This window comes from Oryzias latipes, chromosome 24, assembly GCF_053564925.1.
Source record: "Oryzias latipes strain Hd-rR chromosome 24, Olatipes_Hd-rR_3.1".
Lineage (NCBI taxonomy): Eukaryota > Metazoa > Chordata > Actinopteri > Beloniformes > Adrianichthyidae > Oryzias > Oryzias latipes.
In genome coordinates this window covers 14654018-14671009 of record NC_136260.1, presented here as the reverse complement: position 1 = coordinate 14671009, position 16992 = coordinate 14654018, and the positions used below count along the sequence as shown (strand labels likewise).

The 16992-nt window shown below is 42.8% G+C and overlaps 2 protein-coding genes across 2 annotated transcripts; one reads left to right on the top strand and one right to left on the bottom strand.

Moving 5' to 3' along the window:
* Positions 1-726: 726 nt before the first annotated feature.
* ppil4 (peptidylprolyl isomerase (cyclophilin)-like 4) lies at positions 727-11192 on the bottom strand. Its single transcript, XM_004083528.4, has 13 exons — positions 11053-11192; positions 10047-10114; positions 9006-9070; positions 8808-8925; positions 8553-8695; positions 8121-8217; positions 7746-7862; positions 7543-7667; positions 7382-7448; positions 1595-1706; positions 1392-1488; positions 1170-1302; positions 727-1046 (listed from the first exon to the last, which is right to left on the bottom strand). The coding sequence occupies exons 1-13, from the start codon at positions 11171-11173 to the stop codon at positions 867-869; spliced, it is 1443 nt and encodes a 480-aa protein (XP_004083576.2). The 5' UTR covers positions 11174-11192; the 3' UTR covers positions 727-866.
* A 14-nt stretch (positions 11193-11206) lies between these two features.
* ginm1 (glycoprotein integral membrane 1) lies at positions 11207-16777 on the top strand. Its single transcript, XM_004083529.5, has 8 exons — positions 11207-11335; positions 11487-11546; positions 11623-11722; positions 13927-14081; positions 14171-14330; positions 15158-15372; positions 15447-15610; positions 15686-16777. Exons 1-8 carry the CDS (start codon positions 11252-11254, stop codon positions 15783-15785), a joined length of 1038 nt encoding a protein of 345 aa, XP_004083577.1. The 5' UTR covers positions 11207-11251; the 3' UTR covers positions 15786-16777.
* Positions 16778-16992: the final 215 nt, after the last annotated feature.

The following is a 16992-nucleotide window of genomic DNA, read 5'->3' as shown; positions in this document are numbered from 1 at the left end:
ACATGTCAATGGAAGATAGCACATGGGTTAAATGTGCTAAAACAAACTCATGGCAGCTTGAAATATTGAACAAATGAAAAAAATCCCTTCATGCATTTAACCAATCGGAAGGACCCGTTTACGCTGTTGATCAATCAGATGAGCCCTTTTATGTTTGATGTTTGCCTCCTACGTCGACAAGGGTCATTTGGAGTATAACTTTTAAACTGTCGCATTGAAATGGAAATGATGTTTTTGGTTGGTTTGATATTTGTTTATATACCGCAAATTATATCGTTATCGCAATATTAATCACCAATATCGCATACCGCGAGTTTTCCTCATATCGTGCAGCCCTAGGTGGAGATGCTCACCTCTTTAAGTCTGGGAAATACTACTTGGCATTTTGACAGATTTCTTCCAGGACTGCAACGTGAAGGCAAACTAAATGAAGGGGTTTTATTTTTCTGCCAATAATCACAGTTCATAGGTTGTTGGCTCTGGTTTCTGCTGCTGTCCATGAACCAATGAGTGACCTGGACCTGTGGTGCAGTTCTTCCTCCTAACACCGTAAAGGTTTTCTTCAGTGGAAGACGGATGTTTTGTTGACATAAGTTCACAATAAAGTGTTAATTGTAAGGAAGTCGGTGGTGTGAAAAACAAACTAAAGAGAAGAATGTGTAGAGCATCAACTGAGGAAAAGAGGAAGAAGAAGCTTTGGAATTTAAACACGACCAAAATACTTCCTCATGATTGATGTACAAAACTTTATTTCTGAATCAAATGCAGCTGATCAGCTGATGCAGATGTTTCCTTTAGACTTTAAAGGACTCATCCATCTCATGGATTCAACTCCCTGCTTCAGAAGATGATAGTCAGGATCATCTTCATCGGAACCGGCTCTTGTCCTCGGTTTTGGACCTCTTCGGGGAGCGGCTGTGGCTGCGGTGGGATCTGTCTCGCCCGTCTTTGCCCCTAGACTTTTTGTGTCTGTGGTCCCGGTCTCTGGAGCGAGAGCGGGAGCGCTGGCGGCCGGACTTCCTGTCACGTCTGCCGTCATCGCTGTCCTGCAGGAGAGGAACCAACAAACCGCCATATTTGACTGAACTCAAATGGTCTGGAACCAGTGAATCTAAACCAAAAGAACCAAAGGTCTCCAAGTCTTCTGCAGGTCAAAGGTCACGCATTACCCTGTGCTTCTTGGACTTCCTGCTGTCCTCCTCATCAGAATGATGGTGGTGCTTCTTCTCCTTGTGTTTCTTCTCAGAATGTCGATGGCCTGTCACCTCGTCTTCCTCGTCAATCACAAGGTCGTACCTGGAGCTTTTGGAGCAGAGTAAAGGAAACCTCCGGATCAAAACTACAGACCTTTTGACCCCCGGCACAGAAACCACCGTTAGTTTTCAGGATACTCTTGTTTCGGCTTCGCTTGATCTTTCAGAGTCAGTTTTGATCGGCTCTCCAGGTCATTCTCGTAGGCTTTGAAGTCCTCTTTAGTGTACTTCCCACCTACAGCGATGAAGACGAGCAAATAAGACCAGAAGCAAAAATTAGAGCACTGATGGAGCATCAACAGTCTTGGTGAACCTCATCCCTCTCAGAGGACCTCAGGTACCTTTTCCTTTCCACTTGATCTTTGCGACTGACTGGCTAAAGTCCACGTGGATCCGGCGATCGTCGATGAGGACGTTGTCCATCTTGAAATACGCTTTTTCACAATCTTCTTGCTGTCAATGCAAACAACGAGAGCAAATTCAGTCCCTGGAGCTGTGCTTAATAATCTACTGACAGGTCAGAAGTTTTGTGGTAAACCCGACCGGAAGACGCCAAATTTTTCCAAAAATTCAGAGCAGCAGTTCAGTCATAACGCTTGACTTTCAAAAGAGAAGCTTCAAAAGATTGAAAATGTTCCTTCTAGAGCAGACGTGGTTTCAACCACAGAACTAGAAAATGAAAGTCTCTTTGTGTCTCAACATCAACGTCTTTTAGGTTTTGCAGTTTGCAAAAGTCAACATTCATCCAGTAACTAAAAAATTAAAAAGTAAGCCACATTTGCTCAAAGTGAGGCGGCTCCACAGCGCCCTCTGATGGGGAACTGACAAACGCCAGCTTCCATCAATGGGGGTCCAATGGGTGGCTTCCTTTTGCAATCACTTCATTCAGTATTTAAACATAGAAAAACTAAAAATAACAGAAAAACTGAATTTATGGGGTTTTGTGACCACCTCACAGAACACGCAGATGTACTCCAAATCAAAGCATAGAAAAGGTGCAAACAGGTGTGTGTTTTCCCTCTGAGAGCTGCAATCTGGGAGGCAAGGCGAAAGAAAATGTTTCTTATAACGCCTAATCCCTAATGCTAGCTCTTAAACGTTGCCAAAATCACCAAATTTGACGTCACCTTTTGCTGAAGTAAAAGCCTAAAACATTTTACAAAGACTATTTATGAATCCAAAGAGTTCTGATTTGGAGGGTTTGTAAAAAAATAAATGTATATACATTTTTATCAAATGACAAATTGTTCAAACGCAATGCATTGTGGTCCACGTTTGCTAGTCTGGCGAGTTTTGATGCACAAACTAAATTCCCTATGTTTCTCTATGTCTCCCTTTGTTTCCATTTGACCCCAATAATTTACATTATTTTAATAGTATTGGTAAAATTTGGTAAAGCTTTAGGAAGTGACTGCCAGCTGTGTGAAGGAGGAACAAGCAGGAGCATTGACTGGTTTGGAGGAGACTGGTGAGCATGACACTCTGACTGTGACTACTACGCCCCTTTCCTTTCTCTTTCGGCTTTTCCCATCAGGGGTCGCCACAGCGAATCATCCTTTTCCACCTCACTCTATCATGAACATCTTCTACCCTAACGTTAGCCAACTTCATGTCCTCTGTTAAGACATCCATGTATCTCCTCTTTGGCCGTCCTCTTGCCCTCCTGCCAGGCAGCTCCATCTCCAACATCCTTCTACCAATATATCCACTATCCCTCCTCTGAACATGTCCAAACCATCTCAGTCTGGCTTCTCTGACTTTGTCGCTAACACAGGCAACATGAGCCGTCCCTCTGATGTACTCGTTCCTTATCCTGTCTAACCTGGTCACTCCTAAGGAGAACCTCAACATCTTCATCTCCGCTACCTCCATCTCAGCCTCTTGTCTCTGTCTCACTGCTACCGTCTCTAACCCATAGAGCAGAGCTGGTCTCACCACTGTCTTGTACACCTTTCCTTTGAGTCTTGCTGGCACTCTTCTGTCACACAACACTCCTGACACTTTCCTCCAACCGCTCCAACCTGCCTGCACTCGCCTCTTCACCTCTTTTCCACAATCCCCATCACACTGAACTGTTGACCCCAAGTACTTAAACTCCTGCACCTTCTTCACCTCAGCCCCCTGTAACCTAACGCTTCTACCTTGATCCCTCTCGTTCAGACACATGTATTCTGTCTTACTACGACTGACCTTCATACCTCTTCTTTCCAGAGCAAACCTCCACCTCTCTAGCTGTTCCTCCACCTGCTCTCTACTCTCACTGCAAATTACAATGTCATCCGCAAACATCATTGTCCAGGGAGATTCCTGTCTTACCTCGTCTGTCAGCCTGTCCATCAGCATAGCAAACAAAAAAGGACTCAAAGCTGATCCTTGGTGTAGTCCCACCTCCACCTTGAACTCCTCTGTCTGACCTACAGCACATCTCACCACCGTCATACTTCTCTCATACATGTCCTGAACTACTCTAACATATTTCTCTGCCACTCCAGACGACCTCATACAGTACCACAGCTCCTCCCTCGGCACCCTGTCCTACGCCTTCTCTAAATCTACGAACACACAATGCAGCTCCTTCTGACCTTCTCTGTACTTTTCCATCAACATTCTCAAAGCAAAAATGGCATCAGTGGTGCTCTTACGGGGCATGAAACCATACTGCTGCTCACAAATCTCCACCTTCTTCCTAAGCCTGGCTTCCACTACTCTTTCCCACAGCTTCATTGTGTGGCTCATCAACTTTATTCCTCTATAGTTGCTGCAGTTCTGCGTGTCACCCTTGTTCTTAAAGATTGGGACCAGAACGCTTCTCCTCCATTCCTCAGGCATCTTCTCACTCTCTAAAATCCTATTGAACAACCTTGTTAGAAATTCCACTGCTGTCTCTCCTAGGCACTTCCATACCTCCACAGGTACGTCATCAGGACCAACGGCCTTTCCGCTCTTCATCCTTTTCAGAGCCTTCCTAACCTCATCCTTTCCAATCTCTGCTACTTCCTGCTCCACAACAACCACATCTTCCTCCCTTCTTTCCCTGTCATTTTCCTCGTTCATCAGCTCCTCAAAATACTCCTTCCATCTTTTCTGTACACTCTCTTGGGTTGTTAGCACCTTTCCATCTCTGTCCTTAATCACCCTTATCTGTTGCACGTCCTTCCCATCTCTGTCTCTCTGTCTGGCCAGCCTGTACAAGTCCTTCTCTCCTTCCTTTGTGTCTAACCTGTCATATAGCTCATCGTAAGCTTTCTGTTTGGCCTTTGCCACCTCTCTCTTCACTTTACGCTGCGCTTCCTTGTACTCCTGTCTACCTTCCTCAGTCCTTTCTACATCCCACTTCCTTTTAGCCAACCTCTTCCTCTGGACGCATTCCTGTACTTCCTCATTCCACCACCAAGTCTCTTTACCGTCTTTCCTCTTTCCAGATGACACACCTAGCACCTTCCTACCTGTTTCCCTGATAATCTCTGCTGTAGTTTCCCAGTCCTCTGGAAGCTCATCCTGACCACCCAGGACCTGCCTCAACTTCTGCCTAAATTCCTCACAAGTTTCTTCATTCTGTAGCTTCCACCACTTGGTCTTCTTTTCTGTTTTCCCTCTCTTCTTCTTCCTGACCTCCAGAGTCATCTTACACACCACCATGCGGTGCTGTTTGGCTACACTCTCTCCTACCACCACTTTGCAGTCATTAACCTCTCTCAAATGACCTCGTCTACATAGGATGTAGTCCACCTGAGTACTCCTACCTCCACTTCTGTATGTCACTCTATGTTCCTCTCTCTTCTGGAAGTAAGTGTTGACTACAGCCATTTCCATCCTCTTCGCAAAGTCCACCACCATCTGTCCCTCCAGATTCCTTTCCTTCACACCAAACCTGCCCATCACCTCCTCATCACCTCTGTTGCCCTCACCAACATGCCCATTAAAGTCTGCTCCAATAACAACTCTCTCTCCTCTGGGAAAACTCTCTATGACCTCATCCAACTCACTCCAGAATCTCTCCTTCACTTCTAACTCACAGCCAACCTGTGGCGCATACCCACTGACTACATTCACCATCACCCCTTCAATTTCTAACTTTAGGCTCATCATCCTGTCTGAGACTCTTTTCACCTCTAGAACACTGTTTACAAGCTCCCCCTTCAGAATCACTCCTACCCCGTTTCTCTTCCTATCAACACCATGATAGAACAGTTTGTATCCTCCTCCAATACTACGTGCCTTGCTGCCCTTCCACCTTGTCTCCTGCACACACAGTACATCTACCTTCCTTCTCTCCATCCTGTCTGCCAGCTCTCTGCCTTTCCCTGTCATTGTGCCAACGTTATGTGACTACTACGCCCCTAAAATGGAGCATTTCTGTGAGGAAGAGTAAAAATGGCCTTCATACTGACGGCTGCGGTGAATCTGGCTTCATGTGGCCGGAAACTGTAAATCCAGGCTAAGTGTTTTTGACAGTCGATGTGCTGCAGGACGAACTGACAACATCATTGAACTAATAAAACAGCTTTTAATTGAAGTAATAAAACTTGTTTTACTTGTGCTCAAGTCACCGTAAAACTGTCACTTCCTGCTCTTGGCAGAGATGTAAGTTCATGGAAAAGCACAGTTTGGTTTCTCCTACAATATTGTAATAAAACAAACAACCAAAAAAGGATCTGGCCCGTCTCCTGATCAGTTCTGGTGTTCTGGTAAAAGCCCTGGGATTTCAGCCTTAAAATCGGGTCTAAACGAGACAACTGCGGCGTTCTGTCCTTTAGGGGGCGGGGCCAACAGACCGTGACAACAAACAAAACTAAAGGAATTTTCGGGGAATCCCTGTTCCTGAAAGGAGGACGATTATGAGAGAGGAGGCATGACTGTCAGTCAGTGAGCGAAAGACAAAGGAACAAGTTCTGAGAGTTTCTCTTTCTTTCTGGCTTTACTGGTGGCTAAAATGTGTTATGAAAGTTTTCTTTGGCTTTGCACCCTAAACAATGTTTGTGACGGTGCCAGATTGAAAATCACTTGGATGGTGAGGATCACGAGTGATAACCGTCTCATCAATAATAATGACCTATTAAGTCATTACTTTTCTGAATACAGGACAAAAAATATTTGAAAAAAGGTCATTTGAAGCTCATTTTGACCATCAATTTGGGATAGTTTCTTTGTAGATAAAAAGCTAATTTTGTCTAAAAACATACTCTTCGGCTACATCTTGTTCCCAATACTAACTTATCATACATTTTCTTGGGCTACAATAGATGTTTCCAAGCAAAAATGGGCTTAATATCATCATCTCTCTTGTGTTTGCGAAAATTAAAAAAGCTGTTAAGAAACAAAAGAAACTTTTTTTCTAAGTTTAACTTGGATCAAAAGACACCAAACTCTCCCAACAGCATCAAATGTGTTTCAACAGTTTCTTGTGTCTTTGAGCCTTAACGTTTGCATTCATGTGATTATTGTAATGAATATTAAACAAAGACAATAACAAAAATGTGATCACCTAAAATGTGCCTTTACTGCTTATGTTGGGTTAATTAGCAGGGTTGTGCAAAAACCATTTATTCCATTTCTATGTCAATGAGACACAAACCCTAAAGAGAAAATCAAAAATACAATTTTCATTCTTGGAACATTGAAGTCTGCAAATCTTTCTTCGGCTTTAAGAGGAACTGGTGATACCGTCATGAAAAGACAGTTTGACTAAACAGCAGTCAGAAGATTCGGTTTCATTTTGATTCACGCTCAGAGAATCTGCTGAGGACCGGCTTGTAAGAATTCCGGAAGAAGGAAAGAAGATTTCAAAGAAGATCTGGGTCAGACTGATGACATTCTTGTTAGATTACATGCAGTGAACCCTGGCAATCTGACAATCCCATAAAGCTCGTCTGAAGATGCTGAAATTAACAGAACACTCCAAGAAAGTTCAGGTGACGCCACAAGGGGCCGCTGCAGCAGCTATGAGCTTATTCATGTCTTTGGGATCAGTCTAACTCCTGAAATCTGAAAAGAAAACCTGACAAAACCGTTTTTCTGATTATCAAAGGTGAAATATCTGATTTTTTTTGTGATTTTGATATTGATATGTTGCAAACTGTATTAAGTAAAGGAAGGCGAACTGTCATTCTGCTCCTTAAGGGACTCACCTTTTCGAACTCGATGAAGGCGTAACAGAGGGAGTCTCCACTTTTCCAGTCTCTAATGATCTCACAGCTGCAGGATGGGAAAAGATGATGCGGTTTTAACAAACTGAGAATTTTCAGAAGGTCTGCGAGCTCAAAAACACATTCTGAGGACCAACTTGAACCTTTTGATGGAACCAAAGCGAGAAAAGATGATCTCCAGGTCTTCGTCGGTGGTGACGGGGTTGAGTTTGCACACGAACAGAACATTTTCTGGAGGCTTCATGTCTGCGTCAGGGAGGTCACCCACCTGCGTAAAACACCAGCAGCTGAGAGGAGGCATCACCCAATGAGAGTGGAGTCTTTACACTCTAGAGGGTTTCCTCACCATCTCCAGCAGGATGGCTTGAGTTTTGGCCTCTTTCTCCTTCAGCCGCTCCTCCAGTTCCTCTGCACTCCTCCCGTCTGTGTCGACAATCTCTTCATCTGCTCCGATGCGGCCGCTCTGCAGACCGACATGATCATCACTTCTTCAGGGATCGTTCTCGGGTTTTGGGGTCACATTCTAGCCAATGTCAGTCTAACAGTTCTTTCCAAAAAGAGGCTTTAAGGGGGCAGAGTTAGAAACTAAAGATAACAAGTTTCTTTCTGATCTTTTTCTAGAAGGAAAGACAGAGCTGAATTCTAAACAGCATCATATTTAAGTCATGGAGAACCATCATGCTCTAGTATGATCAGTTCAGATTGCAGGTTAGATTCTCACATCCAGCTGCTCCTTGGTGGGTTCTGGTGATCGATCCGGCACCGGAAGGTCAGGAGGATCGTCAAACGGATCCTCCAGGATCACCGTGTGGTTTATCCTGAACAGGAAACAACACCAGGCGACAGTCTTATAACTACAGAGGCTGTCCAGTTTTAGCTAAATGGATCAAATCAAATCAAATATCTTGTTTTTGTATCGTCTTGTTTGTTTTTATGAACATTTTGTTTAAATAAATCATTACTATACCAATAAAACTTCACCCTTTCATCAGTGAAAATTCACTTCTTCTGTTCATCAGCAAACAGAAACCATTCTGGATTCAAATGTGCAGAATAAACTATCATTTACTGAAGTGTGTTGAGTCAGAAACTGATTTACGTCAGTGGTTTAGAAGCCAAAACAGCAACTCTGCTCCGTTTTTAGGACTCTCACCTGATATCCTGAAATGGAACAAAATCCTTATCGACGAAGGTCTCGTTGATCTTCTTCAAGATGTCCATCCCTTCTGTCACTTCTCCAAACACAGTATGAACTCCATCCAGGTAGTCCAAGTTCTCCCCTGTGGTCATGAGAAACTGAAGGAAGATTTCTGATCAATCAAAGACATCCAGGAATCAGATCGAAATGATAATCAGATCTTCATCTGATTGTTTTCATTTGATTTTTCTTCTAGGACATCCATCTCACCTGTGATCCATGCTGATCGTTTCCATTGTTCACCATGGAAACCGTTCCCTTCTTCTTGTGTTTGATGCGAGGGACCTTCTCTGCATCGAAGAAACGCGCCTGGTCTCCATAGAGCTTACTGCAAACCCAGAAAGACACATGCATACTGTGCAGAAGTCCATCAGCAAAGAACTGAAGCCCTGCTGCTGTGAGGCTGACCTGTAGATGGACTCTCCACCACGACCGGTTCCAGTGGGGTCTCCAGTCTGAGCGATGAAGTCTCTCTGAAACACCGTGGAAGGAACCAACAGACTCACTGCATATCCATTCATTAAACCCCAGCAAACAGTCCAACAATGTTAACATCTCTAAGGGACAATATCATCTTCTTGTCCATTTGAGATTTCTCCTTAGCTTTATAAACACAGAAATAAACTTCCTGTTTGAAGCTGGTTTGAAAACAAGATCCAAGTCATTTCACAAAGCAACCATCAGATGTCTTATTGCCTTTTACTATTTCTTTTTTTTTTAATTACTCCCATAAAAAATTAAAAGGTAAAGAATAAATCTTAAAAACAATGCATAAAAAATGGAACTTGGATAAATGGTTCAAGAAAAATGGGATAGTTCTGATAAAAGTAATTGCCTACCAATGAAAATATACATAAATATATACACAAACATACAAATCTATGGAATCTATATAAAATCAAAGCTATAGTCAATTTATTTGCAGTTATAAACTGTTAAAAATATAATAATATAACAGTATTTACTGCAAAGAAAATTAATTGTTTAATAATAGTTCCTTTTGTTAAAACAAATGCTTTTGTCTACATTTTTGTTTTTCTTCTCCCACCATTGTCTATTTTCATTGAATAAAAATAATCAATAAAAAGTTTAAACTACCCTAAAGTCAACCAACAGTTGACGTCTCACTCACTCTGTTAATCTAAGTGCTAACTATAAAGACCTGTGTTTGCCTGCAGAAGTTACAATTCAGTCGAATATGAAAATGTAGGACTCTGGCGCCCTCATCAGACGTGTGCTGGGTTGACCATGAGGGGCCAGCGTCCTGCTTGTTTTTCATCTACCCCTGCTGCGTCTCCCTGGTGGAACTGAACAGATTTTTGGAATCGAAAGTAGGCAAAATCGAGAAATCGGGAAAACAAAGCAGGACTGTTCGAGAACAATAAAGCTGATCGATAAAGGGAGCTTAAGACTGCGAGAGCAGAACGTAACGCAATCTCTCACACTCACCTGCACGTTGTGGAACAGACAATAGTTGTAGTATTTAATCTTGCAGAGCTTCAGGAAATTCAGACATGCTGTGAAGAGAAAAATAAATGATCTTTATCTTTTCGTAAGCTTTAATAAGAAAAACTTTTCACTTTATATGATGAGACATGCAAGTTTTCAGGTAAAAATACTGTAATTACAAACATGGTAGTCTTATCAAACAGTACAAAAACATGAATATCAAGGAAGCAACGTAGGGAAATTCCAAAACAAATCAAAAGCTTCTTAAAAAGCAACAATGAAGTCAAACAAAACCTCAACATTTAAGAAAATTTTTATTTTAAGACAAACCTGTATTCAGATTTCTTTAATTTATGAAGCTTGAATACATATTTTATTATATTTTGGATAATTTACTTTCAATTTCTTTAGTTTATTTAGAGAATTTCCTTTACAGATTAGCCAAATATTTCCTTATAACTTTTTGCTTAATTATCTGTTTCTTTAAATTGCACATTTTCTGACATTGTGTTTTATTTATTTATTTTTTGCTTGCTTTTGTGAATTTTATTATTCTTAAGTGTTTTATGTGGCACATTGGCACCGCAGCAAATTTGTTCAACAATGGCAATAAAAACTCCTTGAATCCTAAATGAACAATGTAGACGTATGTGGGTGTAGCTAGCTAACAGGCTATCAGGAAATCTTATTTCTTTTATTTATTGAATAAATATGTATTTAATATATTCTTGCTATATTGCAAAATAGGTAACTTCTTCACTGCATTTCTGACACACATATGCATTATAATACATGCATTTGTTAGCCAGAGAACAGATGTGAGTGAAACATATTTAAAATTAAAAAAGGTATAGGCATAAGTAGTAAACAAGCAGCCCCGACGGCGGCTAACTGGTTAGCCACCGGGGCTAATTCCTAGCACTCTTGGCTCCCACTTTGGCTCATTCTGATAAACTTATATACATAATAGAAAGCAAAAAAAGGTAGAACTCTGTATATTTTTCACCTTTTGGCCTTTCCTCCGTGAACAAATCGATCACAATATCTCCCAGCGTTGTTTCAAGGAGCACCGCCATACTGACGTCTAGATATCGCGAGAATTGCGTGCGCTGAGATAAAGTGCGCATGCGCTGTTGTATTTAACAGTTTGTTTCCCCCCCCCCCTCTGTGTTGTGGTTCGTTTTCAGATTCAGTCAGAAACAGAGATGACGGCGATTAAAGATCGGATGATGTTTGTGTTCCTGGTTTCAGTTTGTTGTGCGGAGTCTCCTGGAAGGCCGTTGAGCACGGTGAGAAAAGAAGTTTTAAGAAACACGCCGCTATTTTTAATGCTAGCTTAGCATTAGCTGCTTAAGTGCGGCTGACGGGAAACTCCGATCCCACCTTTCCTGAGCTGTTCCGTCTGATGTTTTTGTCCTGACACGTTTGTGCGTTCTGCAGGAAAATATCCTGATAAACGTGACGGCAGACACAGAACTGCAGGAGTCAAAGAACTTACAGGTGAATTAATGTCAACTTCACTCACCCAAGTGGTTATTTTCTTCCAAATTAATGTTTACAACTTAATTTTTTTCAGATCAGCTTCAACGTTTCAGTGGGAGAAGAACAGATTCTGGTCAACGACTTCCCGGTGGAGCTGTCAGGAGTCACCAGGTTTCCCTGTCCAGCACTTATTTGTGAGTTTGTTCTCTAGATCTAGTACGGTCCTCAACCTTTATGGCGCCACGGACCGGTTTGATGTCTGGTATAATTCCCACGGACCGTTATGTTACATGTGGCGGACACACGCCGCAGCAACGCTGCAATACAGACAGAGACACGTGATAAGACGTACTCTGCACTTTTACTTTGACACGCTAAGCATTGTACATCGCACAGCTGTCATCATCCTCTCCTCTTCCCACACTCATGGTGCTAAAAAGAAGTAAACACAACAGGAAGAAATAACTAAGGGTGAAACAACATAACTGCCAGATGAGAGGACCCGTAGGCAAAAAGAAACACTCGTGCTCAACCCTATTTTGACCAAAGCAGGCAAAGGTGATTGATTTAATTCCCTGTGCTGCCAGCTCCGACAGTAACCCCTGCAGCCTGCAGAACTCTGACAGCAGACCAAACGTCCACGTCATGTGACAGACACTACAATACAACAAAATAATATGACCTGCATGAAAACTGGGATTTTCTAAACATAACAATAAGCATAACAATGAGCAACGTCCTCTCTGCCTGCAACACTCTCTGGTCGCTAATCGCTAGGATAAATCAGTCAGATCTAAAAGGAGCTACTCCCACATTGTACTTGATCTTTTTAGAATGAGAAACAGCCTAAAAATGCAACTTAAACTCACTGTTTTTTTCTCACTGTATTGCCAGAAAAACGCTGACTTCACACCGTCCGTCTCTCCCAACTCTGACTAAGAAAAAGAAGCAGTGTGACAAAAGTGGACTTCCCTTAGAAATATGCTCGTCCGGACAAACATGTTTTTTTCCCCACCGCATACATTTCTATTTCCTGGGGTTTTTCTTCTTTCTATCTTCAATATTTGATCTTGGTGATTGACAGCTCTGTTACTTTACAGTGTGACACAGCTTTTATCTTATCTGGGTGAACCACCCCAAATATGGCGTCCCACTAACAAGGTTCCATGGCAAACAAGAGTTAGGTGTTTCCTCTTTGGTCTGCTGCAGACAAAATGTCTCTTCCATCAGGAAAATGGCGAAGATCCAATATCAAAGCTCAAACTGAAAAAACATATCTATTTTGTTTTGCATACATCCACCCACCCGTCCATTTTCTCAACTCGCTAATTCCTTTTTGGGGTCACGGGTTCACAGAAAGGTCCCAGCTGGGATTCGAACGAGGGCCTTGTCACTGTGAGGCGAGACCACTAACCTCTGTGCCACTATGCACCCCTTTTTTGTAGACGCATTTTTATTCATGTTGATAACAAATAAAGTGGACACTTTTTATTACGAGGCATAAAGGCACTCAGGCACCCAGAGGACCATAGAAATGTTGACTCAGACTTATTTAGACCAATCAAACAATCAACGATTTCTGACTCCAACACGGCCGTCTCTAGAAAAATGGCGACTGAATTGACTTAATTTGGTTGGAGCTGGAAGTAAATCAATTTCTATGGGTCTGGTCACACTCACTCCGTCCAGTTCTCAGTGGCTGAAACTGTAAAAACCGGGTCCTCCCCCCACCTGCTCTTTTACCTGTAAAGACACTTTGGAGTGAAACGTGTGAATAGCAACATGTTACTGAAACACTTCAACAATGAGCATTAAAAAAAAAAAAAAGAGCACATTCTTGAAAAGAGCTGCACGGTGGTGTAGTGGTTTGCATTCTCGCCTTACAGCAAAAAGGTCCTAGTTCAAATCCCAGCTGGGAGCTTTCTGAATGGAGGTTTCTTGTTTTTCTTGTGCATGTGTGGGTTTCCCCCCCACAGTCCAAAAACATGCCTTGTAGGTCACTGCCACTAGGTGTGTGTTACTGTGTGGTACCCCCACCTCTACCCAATAGTGGCTGGGATAGGCTCCAGCAACCCTGTGACCCTAAAAGGGATTAGGCAGATGAACGGATCAGTGCTAGATAGGAAATGTATCACATGATGAAAATTATAGCTTCTCTCAATCCCTGCTATGTTCACGTTTCTATTTCAGAGCATGCAGATGTAGTTACATCCACACATGGTAATCACTGTAGCTACAAATTTGTTTTAGAGTTAAACCTTTTTTTTCTTGTTTGTTTACTTTTACTCCGCACAGCTGTTTGGTTCCTCACTTGTAAACTGCTTTAGTCATTATGATGGGCTGGGACTTTTTACCAACATGAATCACTTTTTTTCCCCTGCTGGAATTGTATTTGCAGTGAATAACATCAATGGAAGCAGGGAGTTTGAGTCTGGGGACTTGGTTTCCACGGTAACCAGAGTGATGGTGAGCCAAAATCGGCTCTACAGCGACTTGGAGGAGGTGTTGGCTCTGCAGCTCTTCAGTGAAGTGATAGAACTGGAGGGAAAACAGGTAACCGCCCGAGCAGAGGTGTCTGAAGCATGACTGAACCCATCACCAGGTCCGGCCTCACAGAACCTTCGGACTCTTGTGTCATTTAGGTCCAGCAGCCGGACATGTGTGAGGTGAAAATCCTGATGAGTCCAGACTTCCAGAAGCTGGGTCAGTTCACCAACGTCTACCCCATCGGACACAGCGACATCTTCAGGTTTCCTCGAGAGAACGACGTGGTCGTCACCGACCCGCCGAGTTCTAGGAGGGGTCAGTTTAAGTCCTCATTATCATCAACTTTATAAAAAACAAAAAACAAATTAAGTAAAATCTCAAGGAGTTCACCTGAGTTTGATAGAACTTTATTCACTGTTTAAAAATGTATGTATTTTATGTAACGTTTTTAGATCCTCTTGCTTCTCCTCCCAATTGTTTCAAGCTGTTTTCAATGTTCTGATCCGTTACATCCCAGAATACCACATGGAAGATCCTTTCCTTTGAACTCTTTTGAGGTGTAGGCTACGTCATCTGCTCGACTGTAAACACAGATGTCTGGTAGTTTAGGGCCAGAGCGTGACAAAGTATTGTTCCTGGTGGAGAACGGGGTGGAGGAGGGCCAGAAAGACGAACCATTTCTGAATTTAAAAGTGAAAATCCGATTGTGATTGGATGAGGAGAAAAGGCCGACAGTTTAGCTGTTGTTTCAGAGTGAAGGCCTAATTGATGAGTGGCTCATAGCGACGTCACAACCCAGCCGACACAGAAGTGAGTGAGGCAGAGCTTCTACACTGAAACTGTGCCAAAGCTTCACTTCAACTTTTTATTCTTTAGAATTTACCTCTAAAAGTTTATACAAAAACCCCAAACAGCTTCAGTTATTAATTAGACAAATAAATCAGAACTTTTGGATCAATTGGATAAGATAATTTTTTTTAATTTTAGATTACTGAAGAGAGAGGATGGACTTGCCAAAGCTTTTCTTCATTGTTTTTTTTTTTCAAACTAATCACTTTCTTCTCCATTTTTGCTATTTTTATGCATCCAAAAAAAGGATTATGTGCAGTCTGTGTCATCAGATCTCTGCTTTTTGTCCTCAGATGAAGAGCAGCTCATGACCCACACCACCAGCCAGTACCCCCACACAGAGAAGCAGGCCGACACCACCCAGGAGGAAGTGGCAGCTCCAGGAAAGCTCCCAGAGACCCCCCTGCGGATGGACCCCCTCCTGCTGTACAATGACGGATACGACGGGGACGACAGGGACTCCAGCCGCTCTGATCAGAACCAGAGTGAGGTGTCATCGTCTTACTCTGTAAGAGGGAGGGGTCTTAAAGGGGGGGTGGGGTTTCAGAAATCCAGACCATGTGACAGCTATGCTCCCATCAGGCCATGTGTCGCTGGGTGGAGGAAATGAGGGAGCGTCTTCGTGTCTTCTGCTTCAAGTCGCTGCCGGTCTTCTTCCTGGTGATGGGCGTGGTTGTGATCGGCGTTGTAGGATCAGGATTCATCGTCAAGATCTTAGATTTGTTCTTCCCGGCGTGCGACCACAAGTGAGTCCAAATCTGTAAAGAAGCATGCTTTTAAATGACCTGCAGGGGGCGCTCATTTAGTCCTTTGCGTTTCAGGCAAATTTTCCACCTGAACCCCGTCACTCTGATGCCAGAGGAGGAGAAGCAGAACCTTCTGGAAATCCTAGAAGCAGAGAATGAAGAGAAGGAGCCTTGAGCCTCACAGGAGCCAGCTCCCTCACTCTGACCTGACTCGCTTCAACACTTCTGTAGCTCCGCCTCTGCTCCATGATCCCACCGGATCGGTTCTGATGACAGCTGATCAGACTCTGTCAGATGTCGTTTGACTCGATCGCCCTCGAACAGGAGCAGTTGTCACGGAAACCCCCAAATTCAGCCTCACGATTGAGCCCCCCAAACGAGGACGAAGACTAACTGCATTCTCCTCACATGCACTAAGTCATTTTTCTTTCCAAATGACTATAAAGTCAAAGTAGGCGATCTCCTGCATCCTTTATAACACTAGTTGTGAATGTTGCTTCCTTCAGATTTGCATAAAGACTGAAAACCAAACCAGTTTGCATGTTTGCTCTGGTCTGTGAACCGAACAAAAACTGCAAGACTTCAGGACCATGAGTGGTTGTATGGACTCTTTTTTTTGTTTTTGCTTTTTCCAAACAAGTTTTCCTAGAGCAGCAGAAATCTGCGAGTTAAAACAAAACAAAAGCATGTTTCCTGAAAGGTGCAAGTACGTTTCCAAACTGATGCACAAAGTGAAATAGTAGCTGTTCTTCCTGATGCAGATTGTCTGTCTGGGTGTTCAGTGCAGAGCTGCTACTGTTTGTTTATCCTCTGCATGGCTCACCTTTCTTTTCCTGGACATCACTTCAAACTGCTGAAAGGTTGAGGTTCTTGTCTGATGAGTCGGGCAGCCAGCTCTGATTCGGATGCAGGGGGCGCTGCAGAGTCAAAGACCTTCAGGTCAAGTTCAATTCAGGAGGACTTCAGCGTGCGTGAAGGTGGAACCAGGAGGTTCCTGATCTGAGCCAGGAAATGGTTTTTCATGGCAAATGGTGTGAAAGTACGATGTTTGAGCGGGACAGTGTGTTAAACATGCTCTGTTTAATGGTTTGTGCGTTTTAGCTTTATGAAGTTCAGATGAACAGTGGTTCAGTTTAACTTTGCTCTAAATAAAATTTCTCTTCACAACTTTCATGTTGTTTTTTTGCTGCAGTCTGACACAAACAAAGATAAAATCAGCTTTGGGTTATTTTTTGACAGAACAGAGTGACTGGCACCAAAAGATGCTCTGAAAGTCCCTTCGTAACTGGAAAACTGGTCAAATTTCACTTTAAAGAAATTGTAGTTGAATCAAAACTTTGACGAGGCAGAAGATCTGCAAGTTAAGGTGATCAGTCATTTAA

Excerpts from the sequence above, each read along its gene's own strand:
- ppil4 (XM_004083528.4), bottom strand. The coding sequence starts at position 11,173 with ATGCGCACTTTATCTCAGCGCACGCAATTCTCGCGATATCTAGACGTC. Across the intron at positions 8,926-9,005 it reads GGTGGAGAGTCCATCTACAG|TAAGCTCTATGGAGACCAGG; the intron begins GTCAGCCTCACA and ends CTGGGTTTGCAG. Across the intron at positions 7,668-7,745 it reads AAGCCATCCTGCTGGAGATG|GTGGGTGACCTCCCTGACGC; the intron begins GTGAGGAAACCC and ends TGTTTTACGCAG.
- ginm1 (XM_004083529.5), top strand. The coding sequence starts at position 11,252 with ATGACGGCGATTAAAGATCGGATGATGTTTGTGTTCCTGGTTTCAGTT. Across the intron at positions 11,547-11,622 it reads AGGAGTCAAAGAACTTACAG|ATCAGCTTCAACGTTTCAGT; the intron begins GTGAATTAATGT and ends AATTTTTTTCAG. Across the intron at positions 14,082-14,170 it reads TAGAACTGGAGGGAAAACAG|GTCCAGCAGCCGGACATGTG; the intron begins GTAACCGCCCGA and ends TGTGTCATTTAG.